The following is a 21,184-nucleotide window of genomic DNA, read 5'->3' on the forward strand; positions in this document are numbered from 1 at the left end:
AGCAGGAAGGGACCAGGAGAGGAAAAGCTCTTTCTTTCTCTGCCTGTGTTAAACACTGCATCTCACACTGGCTGTGCTCCCCACCCCCCAAAGCAAAGGGACGACCACCTCTTCCGCCGACTCACCGCAGGGTCTGGATGGCGTGCGTGAGCCACTGGCCGGAGAGCTCGGCCTTGGCCTCCCAGCCCCCGAACTGCCAGGCCTCCGCCTCCCGCATGCTGAGGGGCAGAAGGGCTCCGCGCACCAGCTTCACCAGGGAGTGCATGACTTCTTGGATCATCTTCTGGAAAACGACAAGTGAAACCGCACTCAGAGGCCATCAAGCTGGTGAGCCACAGGGTTTGTGTGAATGATGTCAGATCACCCTCCTCGCCTTGGACAGACGCACCCTCCTGGGGGGGTCCTGCACCCCTCCTGGGGTCTGCACCCCTCCCACCCCCCCACCCCCATCGCTTACCTTGAAATCACTCTGCCTCTGCCTCACGTTCTTTGATCTCTCGATCTGGCCTGACTTCTCAGCAGTCTTAGAAATTAAAAAGCAAAATAAAACGTATTAGCTGTCTTCTAGAAGTAATTTAGGAAAATGAAAGACACATTAGCAGTTGCCATGAGAACAGGATACATGATCTGAGTAAACGGAGTACTTAAGAAATAATCGAGGTTTTTAATTAGAGATTAGAGAATCTTTCTTATGCTAACAAGGAGTCACTTATTTTTCTAAAGCCTTTTGATACAGTTCCCATGAGTAAGCCTACGAATTAAGTTGAAACAACCAATTCTAGAGACGAACTTCCCATATGCCGTTTTCATCAATAATTCTACATGGTTACAGCACCGCGGATCACACTCAGCACTCCGAACGGAATTCCTCATGAGCTAGTACAGAAATAACAGAGTAAACTCTGAGTTAGAGTAACCCTACAGTACCACTCTTCTCCACAGTAAATACTCAGAAGCATTAGAGCTGTTGCTTTATTATTTAAAAATTATAATTTATTATTTAAATTTATTATTTAAAAATTATTAGTTTTACAAATAATTTAAGAGAGAATACAACGTATGAGTAACTTTTTGTTTACAAATATAGCTCGTGCTTTCCTTTACTCTAATTTGCAGAAGACTACACTGCTTAAAAGAGAAATCTATTCAGTTAGATTTCAGTCAGCTTTTAGTAACAAGTAAATATGACTATATAAAACACCATAGAAAGGCAAACTTGGGAAACTTTATAAATAAAGAAGCAATAACAAAGTTATACTATGTATAAGTTTGACACTTCACTGACATAATGCATATCCCTTAAAATGAAAACCTTCACATACTATAAAGTTAAAAATGTCGAGACCTTTCAATTATGACCAGCCATATAAATGACGAGACAATACTGACTTCACATTAACTTTAAGATACAAGTAATGCTAGTGTGTGCACATCCACATATCCATATATACATCTATAAACATGCATATAATTCTCATCTCCACAGAGCCCTCTGCCCCCTCCTGAAGATATTCTTTACGGTGAGGCTTTACTCATTCCTTTCATAGCTGTCTTCGAATTCAGGATTACTTTTTAAAAATCTACTTTGGTTCTGTCTCTGGGACAGCAGAGAATCAGGAAGCCTGATTCTCTTTCCTATAGTATCTGTATTTTAGAATGTATTTATGCATATACAGTATGTATACCTATGTATATGTATATATGCATATGTACTGTAGTCCACACAAACATGTAGCATGAATGTATATGTGTGTACATGTTTATAACGTGTACATCATGCATAAGCATACATATATCTATATACTGGTTTGCAAGTATATATATGTGAGTGTATGAGACACAGAATGTGTGTGTGTCAGCAGCTGGCACAGAGGGATTTCAGGGTGTTCAACAGATGTTGGTGAATGGATGATTACCCAGGCTTAGGATTCTTCAGGACCTTCCTAAACATCACAACACATGACTGCCCTGGATTGAGGGCTGTTTTAAAAATATCTGAAGTTCTGGGTCCCAGTATCACAGACTGGCCTCAGCAGGAGCCCCATCAGGCACAGCACCATGAAAAACCGGCCAGACTCAATTCCTCTCGGGAGCTAACTTGTCACCATGGAAATACAAAGGTCCTAGCAATTAGGAGCCACCCAGTACACCCGGACTGCCACGGGGCACTCAGACACTGGAACCTGGAAGTGCTACAGCTTTAAGGGCCTTGGCATGGCTGCTTCTGCATGTCAATGCAACGAGGCCACAGGCCCCCAGACATTTGGTCAAACATCACTCTGGGTGCACGCGGGAGGTACTTCCGGGTGAGTCTGAAGGCTCTCTAAACGGATGGGTGCTCCCTACTGTGACAGAGCCCATCCCAGTCACTGAAGGCCTGACCAGGGCAGAAGGTGACGTTCCTTTTGACTAAGAGGAAGCTCTTCTTGTCTGAACATCTTCAAGTAGGGACATTTAGTTTGGTTTGCATCTATCTGCCTTTGTACCTGAACCGGAGCATCTACTCGTCTTGCATCCTGAGCTTGCAGGCAGCAGACTGGAGCTGACACCATCAGGTCTCTTGAGCCTCAGCCTGCTGATGCACACAGACCGGGACTGGTCAGGCTGTGACCATGTGGGCCGATTTCTATACAATGCATCGCCTCGTGTGTGCACCCGCCTCTGCTCCTCTGGGGAAAGCTGACCCCACACACACTCCTGCTCTGGTTAACGGGAGGGTGTGCTGTAGAGGGGGGACATGCTGGTGTGTGACTGTAAGGGTCTGCACTGTCACAGGGTGTCATCTCTAACTGTATTCTCCAAAGTACAGGACCTGAACACTGTACAGGGGCGAATCGTGTGTGCATGTGTGCGTGCGCACGCGTGTGTCTGCTCCTGAAAGTTAAGGCTATGTTTTGCCAGCACAATTTTGTCCACAGAATAGGCTGCTCGTGAATGTATGATGACACCTACTGGACAACAGCTTTATAAAATTCACATTTGTTTCCAATACAGGCGAAGTAGGGGGGAGAGACTAGTGAGGTGCAAGGTATGCTCCTTGTACTTGTTAATGAAAAGTTACTCACCAGTTTAACTGGATGAAGAGTTAACATTACCAACACAAAAAATTATGTAAGGTTTGCCCTACAATTTCCCAACCTGTGGTACATTTTGATCGACATGAGTCACGCAACTTTTTAAAATGTTGATTTCTAATGTTTAACGACATTATACGACATTATCTAAAGGTGAGATCTTTATTATTAACCATTTCGTTAACTAAAAACCTTAGCTCTTTCCTGCACACACAGACCAAAACTCCTTTGTGGTGAGGCCAACGGTAGATTTCACTGTTCTGATTCACAGGTTTCTTCAGATGGCCCCCACTGGTTTAGAGAACTGACTATTTTCTAAACTGTTGGAAATTTCATCTAATTCTTTAACGGACAGACAGTTAATAATATAAGATGATTCTATCATAAGAAAAAGAAGAAATTTTAAGTAAACTGTGTTCACTGAAGGCTCTTTTGTATAAAATTAAATATCAACTATCAAAAAGCCCAGAACTCTTTCCAACCTTAATTTAATTATGTTTCTAAATTTCACTTCTGGGCTGAGTGTGGCTCACTTTGAGGTACACTTTCAACTCTTCCTTTCTCTGCTGCTTCCTTCCCTCTGGTGTCTTTTGAGCATTTCAATAGAGGATAGATAATCTTAAAACATGCCTAAATCTTCAGCATGAATTATACTTAATAATGATTACTATAAACTTTGAAGAAAAGATTATAAATATAAATTGGTAGAAATAGCACAGGCATATCCACCTCAGTAGAATAATTAAATTGTTTTTTCATTTTAACAATGCTGTTGTCCTTGAGGCCTGAAGCAGGTCATTTATTTTCCATCTACAATCAAGTACTTCATCTATATACTTTTAACATAATGGGGTACAACCTAGAAGGAGGGAAAATACATTCCCTTTTCACTAAGCTATCCCAGATCAAAAACTCTTAGGAATTTTGTGAGTCTAAATGGACTTGAAGCAACTATTGTCCACGTAGGGTGATCACCCACAGGAAGTGATCCAAGTGAGAAGCTGAAAGAAAGGATGTGGCTGAAATCCGTCTCCCAAGGGGCACATTCCTAGGGAAGGCAGTCTGCCCTGACCTGGCTCATTCTACTCCAGTACGTCAGCTGAATATTTCCCTATTAAACATTGTTCCCTGAACACCTATTATGTGACAAGTAAATAAGATTTCAAATACTGGATTTTTTTTTTTTTTGCAGCACTGGGCCTCATGCATGCTAGGCAAATGCTCTTCCACTAAGTTACAGCCCTAACCCTGGAATAAATTTCATTCTGAACAGTAAGAGCAAACTCCATCACCTGCCAGACACTTAGAACCCCGCACTTCTGCTAACTCACCGAATCCTCTTGCCTGTGCTACGGAAGGAGGGAGGCCCAGAGCCGTGCAGATCGGGGCCGGCAAGAGTACACACTGGTGCTTTGTCCCCACACTAGTCCTGGGAGGAAATTCAGGGGCACTATTTGCCCAAGGGCACGGGGCGCATGAGGACAGGAAGCTGTGGCCGGCATGACGCTGGCCTCCACTGCAGCAGAGGGTGAGGAGCCCAGAGCCCGCTCCCAGGGCCCCACACTTGCCCAGCTGAGTGGTGGCATAAGAACAGTTAAAAATACAAAGCAGGGAGCTCCAGGGCACAACTCTATTTTTCCAATAGCAGCGTGACTGTGTGCACGATGGAGCTCTCACACAGCTCACCACTTGCCTGAGCAGGAGGGGTCCTAGAGAGCACAGACCATGTCTTCACTCAAAGTGACAAACACAGCTTTGGCCAACGTGCACTGTCTGTGTTGCCCAGGCCTTAAGAAGCAGGAAGTAGCCTTTGCTTCAGGGAGGTCCCAGGGTGCAGAGTGCCCGTGAGACAGGGAATACAGCATCTTCTCCATCCTCCAAGTGGACCCAGAGCAGCCCAGAGGAAAGGGTTCTGGAGACTTTGGAGCCCTGGATGTGAGACCATGAAGAGATGAGTCTGCCTGCACTACCAATTGCAGGTGCTCCCTGACCTATTCTGGGACTCTCTCCTGACGCATTCACCATGACGGGGACAGCCCAAGTGGAAGGCCCTGGAGCACGCATGGCCTGCCGACCAGCACCAGAGAGGGTGGCACCCACCACGAGCCTGGCAAGTGGTCAACATCCAACGCAGAGACTGTACCGGATGTGCATCACTTTTACCCCATCATGACTGGAACGTGCTGGGGACGTGTACATCATAATGCAGCACTGCGTAAATGTGTGCCATGGGAAAATGCTAAGGTTTCTAAACACTTCTGCAGGCTGAGACAGTGGGCTGGGCTCCATGATCTTCACTGCTCTCGCACTAAGAATCCGCGTTTCTGTGGATGACTTCAGACCTGTGCAAAGCTGGCAGCATGCCTCCTCATTTTATCATTTCTTCCCAGTCCACTACAGGACAATTTCATTTGCAACTGGCCTGACTAGCATTGTACTTGCTTCTGAATCCTTAAAAATGGTTCATTTTCTCTTTCTTCAGCTGTCGGTCTCATTTATTCCTTATAAGCACTTGTTGAGAAAGATGCCCTTACTACTCTATTCACAGATGAGAAAACAGAGTTCCAGAACAACAAAGGAAATTGCTCAAGGTCTGGCTGCTCAGGATTGGGCTTTATAAAACTTTTAACTCATCTTAAAATCCATGACAATGGTTAGAGGTGCTGGGCCTCTAAGGTTTTAAAAAAATCACCTCAAAATCTAAAATTTTCAAGACCACAAGTGCAGTGACATGGATCCACCCACAGTCAGTCACATACATACCTCGCTGAAAAGGCTCCCATTGACGTAGGAAATCCAGAGTTTCCAGAAGTTAGGTAGCTGGCTTAAAACAAGCTTGGTCAATTTTTCAACAAAAGCTACCCTGTGGGGAATTTTGTATCTCCATGCTAAGGGAGCAAAGAATAAAACATTATGAATATATTTTTGAATCAAGACTAAAATTCTATTTGAACATAGCCAGCTCTTGTGTGGTCTGGCCTGGCTCACTACCTGTACATGTGTGTGTACATTCTTCCTGTGCTTACACACTCTACCCACAGATACACACTTCCCGTGCACATACACTCCACCTGTGCACACACACTCCGCTCCTTCAGTTCACAAACTCAATTCTTTCCACATTTCTGATCACAAAAATAACTGGATGAGAACTGAATCAAATTTCCCCATAACAACACTGAACCTAACCATTGAATTTGATTCAGTTCTTGTCCAACTTGGTCTGCAACCCAAATCATGAAAAGAATCAAGTTTGTGAACCAAGGTACCACTTACACTCTACATGGACACACACACACTCTTCCCCCACCCACGTATATTCTACACATTTCATAGATACACACATACACTGTACAGACAGGTCTCACAAAGTACTCCTTCCCCTCAAAACAGTGAAGGAATGCTGCCTTTTCACTGACTTGAAAGAAGAATTTCCCTTTTTAAAAACCGTAAAATAATCAGAAAGTAAAATAAGCTTCTTTCTTGTTAAATCCATTAATAAGCATTTTAAGTGAAATAATCATATGTTAGAAAATGATTTAAACAGTTATACATGAGTAGATCAATTTCAAGACTCCTTCAGCTGAAACCTTTTATGGCACGTTAATGGTTAAATTATCTCATATGATTTCAGCACAGTGGGGAAGGTTCAGACAGCTCCTGAACAGTGCTGCCAGGATGACATGGTGCTGGAGCTCTGCAATTACTCAACATGGTGGTACTCAATCATCAAGGCTTTTGGGAAACAGCTGGGTTCTTGTGGCCTTCTGCCCAGCCAGAGAAAACACTTCTTAATATCCTATTTTATTTGATTTTTTTATCACCTGTAAATTCTTTTTAATATACATCTGTATGCAACAGTCAGTCCTCCCCCATCGCTTTTAAGCCTACCTTCATCCAAATTTTGATCATTATAATTGATACATAAATTTGGATTTTTGTTTCTTACTGAATCCAATCTGTTAAAGGTCATATGATATCTCATGACAAAATAGTGTTCAGAGTAATTTCTTAAGAATAAAACAACTAAGAAGATAGGGCAGAAATGTCCTTGTTTTTCCTCCAAAAAAGGCACCACATATGTAGGCTCATGAATTCTGCTTCGATCCCAAAGTTGAGAATGAGCCTACTGAACTTTATGCACACCTATCATTTACTGTAAGCAATCCTTCATAATGTTCCAATTTCAAGCAATGTCTTGGGGGAAATCAAACTTGATTTATTTGACTCCCACTTTCAGCCCTGCTGGAGTAACGTGAAGCAGACTTAACCACCAGCCATGAAGGACTGGAAAGCTGGAGGGGGAAACAAAACAACAGAAACCTCTGGGCCACAAGTATTCTCAGACACTGGCAGCAGGCAGCACAGTCTGTGACCCAAGGAGGGGATGCATGTGGCAGGCCGTCAACCACCCGGGCTTTCTGCCTGCAATTTCTGGACGACAGAGGAAAAGGAGGAGGAACCGAGAGAAAGCTCAGAGGCCTTTCTGGGCTGGAAAGATGGAGATGGAAGGTCAGAGAGGCTGGGATGCCTAGATATGCACAGGGAGTTCAGGAAAGGAAGGTGCTGTGTGGACAAAAAGCTCCAGAACCGGAGCAGGGGCCTCTGAAGTCTTCGATAAGGACGAGCCCATGCGTGTGTGGAGTGATACTTCACCACGCCCGGCAAAGACCAAATAGGGAACCGTGAGCGGGATTCCCACAGGCCACACAGCACAGGCAGACTTCCGGTCTCAGCACACAGGGAGAAGAGCCCTTGTCAGTGACCTCGGCCACTCGGTAGAGACCTAAGGACTACGCCTCGGTCTGTGGGCTGAAGGGTCCCTAGAATGAAGGCTTTTCTAATCCTGCTCTAGCAAAGCTGAGCAGCAGGCCTGGAAGGGACTGAGCTCATCTTTACTAAACTGCTCTGCGAAAACAGAGGCCAGTGCTCTTGGAAGGAGGACAGCAAAACCCAGCTGGTCAGCACTGAACACTCGCAGAGAGAGACGGCACCAAAGAGCACCGAGCAGACACACCCAAGAGCAAGGAGGCGCAGCCACCGGAGAACCCTGGCTGTGACCAAAGGACAGCTGGTAAGAGCAGCACCGGTTACTCCGTCCGCTGTCCTGCAGCTCTGCAGGACACACAGGGGAGCTGAGGCTTCCGAGGCATCTGACCGAGCACGGCCGCCACGAGGCGGGGCGCAGTACTCACCGTCCTCACGGCTGGACTGAAAGCTGCTGCCCCTCTTCAGCGATGCGGTCTGGCCCAGGTGGCCCAGCACGGAGGGGCGCGTCTCGCTCTCCAGGTCCAGCAGGGGGCTGTGCAGGCCGGGGTTACCTGGAAGACAGGGATGCCCTGCGTCTTAGACTATTTCTTGCTCAACTGTTGTGCTCGCATAAATACAGCATTTAGTAAGCGAAGTCGGAAGTATTTTCTCTGAAGCGCTTTTAAGTTTCTCCCACTGGGACAGACCGGGATGACTTCCCCTCGCTCATCTTCACACAGAGCTCTATCAAAGGCTGTGGGGAGCTTGGGCAGCATTCAGGAACACACACAGCAAACACGGGGGGCAGGCTGTGCTGCAACTGAAACCCAGGAGAAGCTGCTTTTTGCAAAACAACTCTTTGGGACTTGCGAAGGGAACCTTGGAAGTCCGGCCTCTCCCTCTTCCCTCTTTCACTGCCTGCCTGCCTCCCTTCCTTCCCTGGTACTGAGAATTAGACCCTAGGCCTTCACGCTGAGTTCCATCCTCAGCGCTAGTCACATTTCATTTTGAGGCAGGGTCTCTGACTTGCTGAGTGGTCTAGGCTGGGCTTGAACCTGCAACCCTCCTGCCTCAGCTTCCCAGAGTGCTGGGGCGGTCGCAGCCATGCACAGCCACACCTGGCTTTTTCTGCTTCTTTTCTTGGAGCAAATTCATCACATAAATTTACACAGCACACATCTCTGTCACCTCCTCCCATGCCACAATTCGCATTTAAATTCCCAAATTTCGTTGTTCTTTCCTTGGGATGTGCAAGTTGGTTCTTCATTTCTACCCCTGATGGCAGCCTCCTAGTTTGGATCCTTTCCACCTTACCCTGTTAATATTCCAGAGGCTAGAACATTCCTGCTGCCCAGAAATTCTCCTCCTCGTCCTAGATTAATCACACCCTAACATACTGCTTTATTTTTCTTCTTTTCTTTCTTTTCTGGTTTTCTTTTTGCAGTGCTGGGGATGGGACTTCAGGCTTCACACTAAGCTATATCTCCAGCTCTTTTTATTTTCTATTTTGGGACAAAGTCTCAGTAAGTCACTGAATTGCCCAGGCTGAGCTTGAATTTAGAATTCTTTCACCTCAGCCACCCAGAGTGCTGGGATTACAGGTGTGCACTACCACGCCCAGCTAAAAACTACTCTCTTGATTCTCTTATCAGAAATCTCAAAAAAACCATACTCTGGATAAAGGTTACACAGTGTTTTCCAATACCAAATTATCCTGAGAAACAGGAAGTAGTTTTTCCAGACTGCATCCGAAAAGCTATTAGGAATGGCAGCTCATGTTAAGGACATGCAGCTTATGTGGATCTGCAGATGAGCCTCCGACTGCTGCTCTAAGCTCTTCGGAGGAATATTCAGAGATTTCCACAACAGATACATTTCAGTGAATGTTCACAGGACACGACAACATCCTCCCTGTGGTGTTGTGTGAGCCCTGCAACTCCTGCTACTTGGGAGACTGAGGCACAATGGTCACTCAAGCCAGGAGTCTGGGAGCATCCTTGGCAATATAGACAGACCCGTTTTAAGCAATATCAAACAATCAAGAAAGTTTTACACATTTAGGGGTCAGGAGTGTAATTCACTGAACAAGGCCCTGTGCTGAATCCTCAGCATTGCACTGCAAAAAGTAAGGGAAACAAGGAAAAAAGAAAAAAGCTGGGAAGGGATGAAAGGAGGGAGGGAAAATGTTCATGCCTTATTTACTATCTGATCCGCCTGAAAGGCCACACCTGTCTTCCCTCTTTGCCCACTAAACTTCCACCCTTGAAAACTCAGTGTGACCTGCAGCTGCTGCAGTCACCTCTTACTTGCAGCAGAAGCGTCGCCTCCCTGCTCTGCTGTGGACGGCAGTCAGAGCGCGGGACTATGGCTTCCCATCGACAGTCACACACTGCGCATCCCACCCCAGACTGCTGCCCTCCATCTCCTGGGTCCCCACCACCACTTGGCCTTCCACAAACAACTCACTAGGAACTGTATTTCTTATTTATAAATGGAATTTTAAAAGCTTATGGATTTTTAATAAAATGATTTAAAATTTTAACAAGACAATCCCTCTTTTAAATAAGAACATAAGACGACAATTTTATGCCACCAATAGTGCAACCCAATTACATTTAATAGGTATTTATTAAATATGTCCTTTCGTCCTTTGATCTTCCAATGCACGCCTGCTACGTGACTCGTTTCCCTACTGGACGACATTAGTTAAGTGGCTACACTTGTAATCCTACAGGTTGATTGTAGTCTGACCAGCACTGTACCAATGCTGTGAGGTTGCTACATAAATTAGCCCTGAGAAAGGGCCCCTCTGGCCACCCACCACTGGGACGCCACCTAGAAATCCAGGAGCTCTTCTTCTTCCTCTCATTTCTGAGAAAACTCTCCTCACTTCTTCCCTTGACTGGCACCTTTATTCCTCCATGTTTTGAAGCCACAAGCTCACCACGTGTGGTACCCACCAGGTCAGGAGTTGTACTTCTCCGGTGTCACCACACCCTGCAATGCCATCCTACTGCACAAGGTACCGCACCAGCTATTGCTACCTGATAAGTTTTAGAGAAGTAGAAATGAAGTTCGTTGGGGAGTTTAGTGAAACTCAGTTTTTGGAAGACTGTGTTCTGACTACTATGCTGAGCGCTGGATATGCGTTCCTACTATGGAAAATATTACATCTAACACAGGACTTACATAATGCAAAATGTTAAAAACAAAAAATAATGACAGGCAGTACAGAGTGAAACAATATAAATAGTGAGGAAATAGTACTTTTGTAGTTAACTTTTTCCCATATTAAATAGGAAGCTTGTGGGTAGAAATTTTAATACTTTATGACACATTAAAGTTTATGTAGGTGCCACTGCTACAAAGTGTAGAATTTGGGAAACTAAGATGAAAAATATAAATTCTCTGACGTGTGCTACTTTAATAGAAATATAATAAAGGGGCTCAAATTTAGCATGACATTAAAACATGTATAGAAATGTGTAATTTATATTACAAATGTATATTAAAAAGTACAAGAAGAGAATGCCTGAACTTAAAGTGTTGCAGGTTTCGGGACTACAAATTTATGATTAAGAAGAGAGACACCACCACACACACCCCATTCCCACACACCACTGTCACCACTGCTTCAGTCAATCCCCAGCAAGCGTTTTTCCCCCATAGCTGACAGCTATTAACTTAAATGGTTTAATATTACATCATCAGGATCTGAATCTTAAATTCTGAAATTGTTATTTTGCTTCCGTTAATAACAGAACTGGATTAAGAAAATGCTTTTGTCCTATGAGGAACCGCGTCGTCGGGTGCCTGCGATGCCAGGGAAAGCAAGTTAAACGTGAGCGACCTTCTGCACTGCTGGCCTAGCCTTGGAGCAAGTGCAGTGCAGCTGCAGGGCGATGCGAGGACAGCGACCCCCACAGGCCGGGCCGGCATCAGGGAACATCTGTGGGACTCCCCACGCAGCACTGACCACGGCACTAGGCGGGCTCGGCACTGCTCTCCCCAACACGCTGCTCCTCTTGTCCAAAAACGAAAATCAGAGTCCTCCGATGTGCTATTTTACCGGGAATTAGGAGAATTACACGTTGAAGAGAAAACTCATGCAAACATTGTGAGTATCGCTTGTCCCAGGGAAAAAAAACCCTTGAGGATTCCGACATGCCTTTTAAACTCCAATTCGGCGAGTCGACTGGGTATTTCCCCCACACAATTATTAAACATAGGAAATGGTTCTGACAATAAGTAAGCATTACTCCAAGAGAACAAAAGAGTAAGTTAAAAATACATGATTTCCGTAAAATACAAAATCAGCAAAGTCTTTCTAACATCTCACAAGAAATCAGCCTGTTTTCTCATGATTATTTTACTTTACCATACGACAGCAATGCGCACGACGTGTTGAAGAGAAACACACTGCACAAGGCTCACGGCTGCGCAGGCGAGTGCAGGGTGCAGGGACCCCCAGGGCGCCTCTTCTGTGTCCTGCTCTGCGTCCGCCCACATGCAGACCCTGCGCAACTGCACGCTGCGCTCGGGGTGCATCCCCCTGGAGCCGAGTGCCTGTACCGCGCGAGACATTAAAGTGCTCGCCCGCATTGGTGCCTCTGCAGATGACAGCCAATGCTGTCGCACAGCTGTGTTTATCCTTTTCAAACTACCACCCATTAACAGGAACTCCAACAGGTCCCTCGTTTCAAACCCAGGTATCCCACATGCTAGGCAAGCTCGCTGCCGCAATACATGGAAATTTTTAAAAAGTCTCTTTCAAATAGGAAATTATTTTTGGCTCTAATAAAAAGTTGTAACTTTATGCCCTCATCTGGGCCAAGCCTAACAAATGGCTCCCTATGCTACACGTGAGGGCCAGGAGTAGTTCTGCGAAGGAGCCTGGCGCCATGCAGTTAGTGTGGGGCTCCGGAGCAGTTCTGAGTTACAGGGTGCTCTGCCAAAGGTTCCTGCAAAAAATAGTACTTTAAACTATGCGACCTGCAAAATCTTTTTTAGTTGGAAAATTCTGATTCTATGATCCAAAGTTTGAACATGAAATTTTAAACCATCACAAAGGGAACAAAAGGGAAAACATGCTTATTCTGGTTGCTGTTCTTCCACCTCAGGACACTGATGGGTAGCACTATCTAAACATAGAGAAGGGCCAAGGATTTAGCTCAGTGGTGCCATGCCTGCCTCACAAGTGCAAGATCCTGAGTTCAATCCCCGGTACTGCAAAATAAATAAATAAATAAATAATAAAATAAACATAGAGAAAGGCTGCCTCTGCAAATAGAGCAAATACAAAAATGATGCTAAATGGAAACTATATCGCAAACATATGAAAGACAACAAACAATAATAAAACTATTAGAATTTTGTATTATGAACATTACAGCTGGCTACTTTAAAGACACTAAACATCAATAAATACGCTCAAATAAATAAATGCTTATATGACAAGTGGTGGTGAATCTATGGCATGTGTTACTTGTTTTTCTTTTAAGACAAAAGATGTTAATGTATGTGTTGTTTTTTCTAAACTAAAACCTCAGTATTCAGCTTTAAGTGTAGTATAGGCACTTTGCGATAAATAAGTGTGTTTTGGGTTGTGGTTTGGGCACTCAGTCTCTAAAAGGTTCACCATCACTGGCTTATGAGATCGAAATTATTTCACTGTAATCTGTCAGTTACCTGAGGAATAACTGCAGGGTAATTGTTACTCTGGAGACAAACCTTTAAATAGGCATGTAATCCTACAGTGAGCACTCATTAGTACAGTAATTCTAGTTCTGAAATTCTAGACAGTATTTATAGAAGAAACGATACCAATGATATTCTAGTAGTAAATGTTAGGTCTAGCTAAATTTTAACTTCCACAGGTAGTGCTTGAGTTATAATTTTGCCAGTGTAAAAGATGTAGCTCTTCTCTACAAATGGATGAAAGGAAAAAATCCGCTAAATACGCACGCACACTCACACACTTAACACACATCTACTCTTAGTTCCCGACAGCCGAGTCAGTATCTTATTTCTGCAGTAAATAAAGTTTCCATAACATGCTAACAACATCCTTGAAAGGAAGTCTCTTTCTAACTGTGAGTGTGTAGATATATTAACAAATTATAAATGAACATAAAATTAGGAAATTACTTTTGGAATACTATGTAAACACAAGAAAAATTCTGTTTTAATAAGAGAAAACCAGTTGAAAAATTTGCTTGTAGAAGCTGCAGAAGTTATTTTCTTCAGAACCCTACTGAAACAATCCTGGTCACCCCACTGTCTCTCATAATTTGCTACAAACAAGTTGAAACTTGTGCTATTTTTTCCATCTGTGAAACTTCTGCTGGATAAAACTACTTATGCTAATCTACAGATCTAAAAAGACCTGTGGCAAATCTCATAAACTTAAGGATTTATACTAAAACTGTGACTCCTATAATAATCATCTTAAAAAGCTAAGGAAGACTCCGGAAGCCTTTACAGAAGGCGCCCACTCTACCTTACCACGTGTCTGCCCGGTCCTTCCAACTCGAGCTGCGCACGCACGGTTTCCCTATTGTAAATGCAAAGAGCGGTCAACTCTGGCTTACGGCTGACAGCACACAGAGGGCAGAAGAGCCCCTCTGCCGTAAGCCTGCAGATGCGGAGCCAGGTGAGGAGCTTTACGCAGCTTCTCACCCAGGCCCAGCAGCGTTTTCTCACAGCCCACACTAGTGGGGGCCACGCCTGCTTCCCGCGCCAGCGCTCTCGGGAGGGCTCTGACTTCCTCGCCGCCGCCGCCGCCGCCGCCGCCGAGCAGAACACCTTTGAACACATTCCCTGCGCACAGCGGGTCCCTGTCCTGGGCAGCAGCCCGACCACCCACTGTGGCTTGTTGACCAAACACTCAGGGCCGGAGCCTCCGCCACCGAGACAGGATGGGGCTCCTTTCAAGCCCACCACACAGCAGAGCTTCAACGCCAAAGCTTCGGCGGCAGGCAGGCGGGCATCAAGGCACAATTACAAATTCCTCACCAGAAGACCTGTGTCAACAGATAAAAATGCTCTTTTTGATCCTTTATATATTTAAATCTAAGACACGGACATTTCCTCAATTTCAAGGGAATCATTTAAGCCAAATTAAAATAAGGAAGTGATCCCTAACTCCCTCCACTCTGGATTCTCCTTAGCAGGAGCCAGGTCCCATTTCTGATGTGTACTTAAGATCACTCAAAATGATAGTTTAATAAAGGAAATGTATTTTAAAAGCAAAACTGTAGGTGTGATCTTTCAAGAAGTATTTATTAGTTAACTCTGCAAAAAGTAAAGTAAATAAGTAGCTAAAACAAAACTATGCTTTAAGGTACTATACTTTTTAGCAGTTACATATAGAGTATATAGAGAAAACATAGACTATGATAATATAAGTAAAAGAATAATTATCAAAAGGACACTATAGAATTAAAGTACTTGTAATAGTCAATATTTTTAAATGACTAAGTAATGGCAGCATTCAATACACAGCTGGCATTCACTGTCAAATTTTCTCTGTTAAGGAGAAAGGACAGGATCAGACATGAAATAGCTCCAGCTGCAAGAAGTCTCGTGGAGGAGAACTAGCTGACAGGAGAACCCCTGGACGGGGCCTTTGACACCACCTTTTGTCCTGTCTGACCTAAAGCAGATAGAGCATGCACTGCTAGGTGAATAGAATGTATTATAGGCCAGGGATGTAGCTCAGTGTCGCAGCTCCTGCCTGGCAAGCCAAGGTCCCGAGTTCGATTCCCAGGAGAGGAAAAAAAAAGACTCTATTATAAAGTGGAAGAAAGAAACGAAGGGATCTTAATTAAACTTTTCCCTATGATAATCAACAGCTGTTATTTTACTATACAGGATCAGAAATGATATTCCCAAAGTAAATTAAATTCCCCAGTCCTAGGATACTGACTTCCAAAAAAATGTCTAAATTACTAGAATTATGCCTTAATTTTAATTTGGAGGGTAAGATCGCCTTTTCTAATTAGATTTAAAACCAATCTATAATCACTGTATGTAAAAAAAAAAAAAACCCGAACTGCAGCTCTGCATCCTTACACAGACCTGTACTCGTGATAAGGAGCAGTGACAATTTCTTTCTTTCTTTCTTTCTTTCTTTTTTTTTTTTGGTACCCGGGATGAACTCGGGTCCTTGCGCTTGCAAAGCAGGCGGCGGCACGGCTGAGCTACATCCCCGCCCAGCAGTGACAATTTCAAGTGGTGTGCCTCGGAAATCAAATTCACAGTATATTAAATGACGCCTGGATTTTCTTACATCTCGTTTTATTTTTCTCTTTCTGAAAAAAGACAAGAAAGGAGGCGCTGGCCCTCGCTCTGCTGGAGAGCACTGCGCAGTCTCCGCCCGTCTCTGCTGCCCCTGCACCTGCTTTACCCCGGCTGCTGCGGAGCGTCAGGGCCAGGCTGGAGCAGGTCCCCACCCCGCTGCGGGCGCATGCACACGGCTGTGGCCTCAGCAGCACGGGGCGGGTGTGCGGTGGGTGCTCACACTCCTGAGGCGGGCAGGGATGGGGCGGAGGAGAAGCGGAGGACATCGGGTGAACAACACACAGCGTCCGCTCTGTCTCCCCCCCCCCCCTTTTAAAACAACTTCCGCCTTCTGAGTTCAGGCTGTGATCAACGTTCAGGAGAAAAACTATTTTTTTAATTATCTCCATAAAAGAAGCTTCCTAATGTACAATCTCATTATGGCAACTTTAAATAAAAATTACAATTTTATTGAAAGATTTATGTATGTATAACAATTTTTGTCACCTCTTTAGCTATGGAAACATTTTTTGGCTCTACAGAAAATTCAATGCATCTGGTGAGTTTCCTGACAGGCTGGCATTTAATCCAGCACACAGGGAGTTAACCTTCCCTGGTAAGCACGTGTATCAACCCCTCTCATCGAAATAGACATGCACATACACAGAATATGTACATAAAGGCCACAGTTGTATTTTTAAATAGCAAGAAAAAATATATTTAAGTTACATTGTATAAATTCGCAAAACTGTAGGTAGACTACAATAAAATAATGCACATATTCCATGAGCTTCAGTTGAAAATATGGCCTTTTATATCCTAAGATAGAGAAACAAACATTTTTTGTTTCTTTCAACCAGTACTATATTTAACAATCTGATGAATGTATGAAATAACTAGAGGTAAATATTCAGCACAACCTCTATATTTGTCTTTAGTAAAGTCACCATTGTGAAAGATCAGAGTAAAGCATTCAGGTGTAACACACTGTCTCCAAGCTTTCAAAGAGAACCTCGGGCCTTGGATAAATACACATCCTCTGCTGTGTGAGTATTTTTAAGAACTCATCAGCCAGGCCCAGTCAAGTGTGCCTGTGATCCCAGCTACTGCAAAGGCTGAGCTAAAGGGATTGCAAGTTCAAGGACAGTGTGAGCTACACAAGGAGAACGTATCAATCACACAAAGAATCCACAGCTGAAACTGCCGCTCCTATCCTGAATGTCTCTCACTGAGCCTCAAGTCCAAAATGCCCTTTTTGTAACTTCTAATTAAAAATGTATCTGAAAGAAGTGAATAATTACTCTATGAGCAGGCTGATGACTTCCCTCAAGTTATTTCTCATGGCCAGCATTTATCTGAAGAGTTAAACTCACTCTGAGAACAAAGGAACTAACACCTTTGAAGGCCACCTTTAAAAATCATGTTTGAGAATGTCAGCAGGGGGTTAACCAAAGGCCTTTCCTGGCAGGAAACTTGAAGACTTACACTAATTCTGGATCTGTTTCACAGGAATTTCAAGAGCCAAATGACCTCTTAAAAGGTGGTAAAAGTGTAATGTAAAATACAGGATCCAGAAGGAAAAGGGCTACCAGTGTAGACTGGAAAAGCAGAGTCAAACTACCGTCTAATGGGTTTCTGAAATGTTCACCTTTTGCCTGTATCTGTGTCCCCTGTCTGGGCTGCAGTGTCAGGCCCGGAGGAGGAGCAGGAGAATCGTATCAGGGGACACTGGCCAGGTGTGTGGCAGGTGTGGGCCACCTCTCTGCGTCTCGAGTTGTAACCTAAGGAGCACATCTGCGAGGCCAGCTGTATATTGTTACTGTAACAACTGTAATCCGGAGAGGGGCTGATGCAGCCCTTGTGGGAATGTCCACCTTACTGCCCCTGCTGCCAAAAGCTCCGGCTGTTTGAGGCACTTCCTTGGAAAGAGGCAGCTTTGTACATCGGCTTCCGCCTCTGAAAAGTCATCACCATCTCTGCTCATAAACTTTTCTCTGAAGACCACGAGAATAGATGCAATTAACATTTTCCCCAAACTACCAGGCAAAGACTTTAAAAATATTGACCCGGGATTTAGCTCAGTGGTTCCCACCACCTGCCTTGCAAGTGCAAGCAAGGTCCTGAGTTCGATCTCTGGTACAAGAAAAACAAAACAAAAAGAGTATAAAAATATTTATACGTTAATTAGGACTTATTAGATCCATGCATAAAGACTAACTTTACCTAAAAAGACATCAAGAATTATTTTCCTGCAAGAAATATTTATGGTCTATCCATTTAAAATTGGGTTCTATTACTCTGCCTGTGGACTGACTTAATCACGACCATTTCTGTCCTCCTCTCCTCCTGGGCTGAGTCCAAGTACAGGTACTACAGCAGGCAAACTTAAATTTCTTTCTTTAAATTTAGAAGGTGGTGAGCTCTCGTTTTGAAAGGAGGTTCCGGAGATTACGCTATGAAAACCAATGCTGCTTCACAGCAAAGCACTAGTAACGCACAGGCCTTGTCTTTGGAAGCCAGGCGGTTTCTGAGGAATTTGCCAAGAGTGTCCACCGCCTCTGCACAGGCTCGCACGCCCAAGCACACAGGTCAGCACCCTGTCCCCAAGCAGGGCTGGACAGACACGCAGGGCACCACCCGCGCCCCGCCCCTAAGAGCCCCCAGCTCTGGCTAGACTGCAGGCCTTCCCCAAACACGCATCCTCAGCGCATCCAGGACTCCCGCCTGGGCACTGGGTGCCTTCCCCTTCACCGCCACTTCCTCACCTGCAGCCTCTCGGAGCATGTCTATTGTGAGTGTAAATTCCGAAGGTCCCTAATCAGTCTACACAGAATCCCCTTTGAAGAATTCACCTAGAGGCAAACTGCTGTCAGCAGAAACAGAAACAGACAGCAGGCGCTCACCCAGCCCGGCCAGCTGCAGGCAAAGCTCCTGGGCAGCTGCCAAGGACCAGCTCGCACTACCTCTGGGAAGGGCAGTTTGGCTCCCGGTAGAAACCCTGTCTGATCAAAAACCTGCCCCAACAGCGAAATGCAGGGAGGGGCTGTAAGCGCCACTGTCCAGAACCTCTGGCCGGGATGGGGCACAGTCTTGTAGGATGGGGAGGTGTCAGGACCCAGGCTAGCTCTGCCCTTGTCCAGGGAACGGAGAACTCGGGCCTCCCACCTGGCATTTCTGGGACACCTTCAGCACATGTGACGTGAAATGGATCCAAGGTCATCCACTGAAGTGGACGATTTTCTAGGTTTAGATTCTTTGCATACCTATCACAATTATGAGAGGATTTCCAGCAGAAAACCCACGCGATAGTGAACCTTCCTCCATATTACCTTACAGTTACATTACGTACATACAATCAAGGCAATCATAAAACACACATTGAGAGTCTATCATCAACAACAGTTTTGGATCGCATAAAAGAAAAACTGCTTATTCCCAGCAAACTTACGATGAAGGTAAGGATTTTATAAAGGCATACCCACTCATTCACTTGCATGCACCATACAGAATTGTATCACCTGTATAAACGGAGGAAGTGTGCATTAAAGACACAACGTGCCCAACAACCTATACACACATTAATGGTGACAGACAACGCATCTAAGTGCAAACTGGCCACAGGGGAGCACGTTTTACTACTTGTTCTCATTCCATGGAGGAAACACTTACGTAGCCTGCATCCACAGCTTGTTTCTCATTTACCTTTGCAGAAGCAGCCTTTAAGAAGCAATGCAGGGCCGGGGGTTTAGCTCAGTGGTTCCGCCGCCTACCTTACAAGCGCAAGGATCCAAGTTCAATCCCAGGTACAAAAAAAAAAAAGCAATACAGTGTAGGTACTTGAAAAACTAGTGGTGAAGCTCAATGGTTTCTGCACTTGAAAACTAAGTGAATATTTGATATTAAGAAATTATTGATTAGGGCCGGGGATTTAGCTCAGTGGTTCCAACGCCTGCCACGCAAGCGCAAGGTCCTGAGTTCGATCCCCGGTACCAAACGAAAAAAAAAAATTATTGATTATATTTCAGGTATACTTCATGGTAGTCTGATGAACATTTTCACATTTGTTTTTTTTGTTTTGTTTTGCAGGATTGGGGATTGAACCGGGGGCCTTGTGCATGCTAGGCCAAAGCTCTACCACTGAGCTACGTCTGGTCCAGAGAATTTTAAATAATGGCTCCTGTTCCACATAAGCTTTTGCTACTGTTTTTCCCCTAGAAATGCTGCACTTGGAGATAAATACGTACAGGTGCACTTAACATCAAGGTGACAAGGAATGAGTCCATCAGGTATGGTGTGTTCCCAAATTGCTCCTGACATTTCAGGAATAGATGTGACAATAGGATTCATACAATTTTCTGGGGTTTTTCCAATTTGAAAAAGTCCAGCTGGGTGAGGTGGTGCATGCCTGCAGTCCCAGCACTCAGGAGGCCAACGCAGGAGCACTGTGAGTTCAAGGCCAGTCTAGGCTACTAGCAAGACCCTGTCTCAGAAAACTAAAAATAAAAGAACGAAAATAAAAACTAAAAAGTCCACACGCTGTTTTTATACACAAAACACACATCGCGGAAACGTAAGTATTTTCACACCAATGATTCGGACTGTTTCTGGTACACAGACACAGGAGAAGCAGCCCTTACAGGGCCTATCTCTGTGGACAAAGCACAGTCACTGATCTGCGCCCTCTTCGGAGGCTTCTGAAGGCTTCTCCACTGCGCCCAGAACACCGAGAGTCGCCACCTGGGTTCCGCTGCTGCATTACCTCCTCGAGGAAACGTCTTGTACTCCCAACCTGCCGTGTGTCTGAAGCACAACTTCACACAACTCCACACACCCCACTCAGCCACCTTTGCAGGACTGAAATGAAGCGTGCATTCACATGGCCTCCAACGCCATTCGGCTACCCCAAGAGGTGACGTGCTCCTCACGTCTCCAGCCCCTAGCACGGCGCTCAGCACGCTGACCATCCACCCCCACCGCACCAGGCTCCCCTCAGCCTGGAAACCACAGGCGCCTGGGCACCACCTTCAGAGATTCTGGCAGAACTGGGACAGAGGGGCGAGGCCAGGAGCGGACAGGCTCGA

The 21,184-nt window shown here is 44.9% G+C and overlaps 1 protein-coding gene across 5 annotated transcripts in view; it reads right to left on the reverse strand.

Moving 5' to 3' along the window:
• Window positions 1-21,184, reverse strand: part of Exoc2 (exocyst complex component 2) — a 138,091-nt gene that overhangs the window by 58,511 nt on the left and 58,396 nt on the right. For all 5 annotated transcript variants that reach the window (XM_087181709.1, XM_021260766.2, XM_004847796.3 and 2 more), the window contains exons 12-15: window positions 8,270-8,395; window positions 5,838-5,962; window positions 458-523; window positions 126-283 (exon numbers count right to left, since the gene is read on the reverse strand). In XM_087181709.1, the coding sequence (XP_087037835.1) occupies window positions 126-283; window positions 458-523; window positions 5,838-5,962; window positions 8,270-8,395 (475 nt within the window). The remainder of the gene's footprint in view (window positions 1-125; window positions 284-457; window positions 524-5,837; window positions 5,963-8,269; window positions 8,396-21,184) is intronic.

This window comes from Heterocephalus glaber, unplaced genomic scaffold, assembly GCF_053883595.1.
Source record: "Heterocephalus glaber isolate CG9 unplaced genomic scaffold, H.glaber_assembly_v1.0 deba00001472, whole genome shotgun sequence".
Classification (NCBI taxonomy): domain Eukaryota; kingdom Metazoa; phylum Chordata; class Mammalia; order Rodentia; family Bathyergidae; genus Heterocephalus; species Heterocephalus glaber.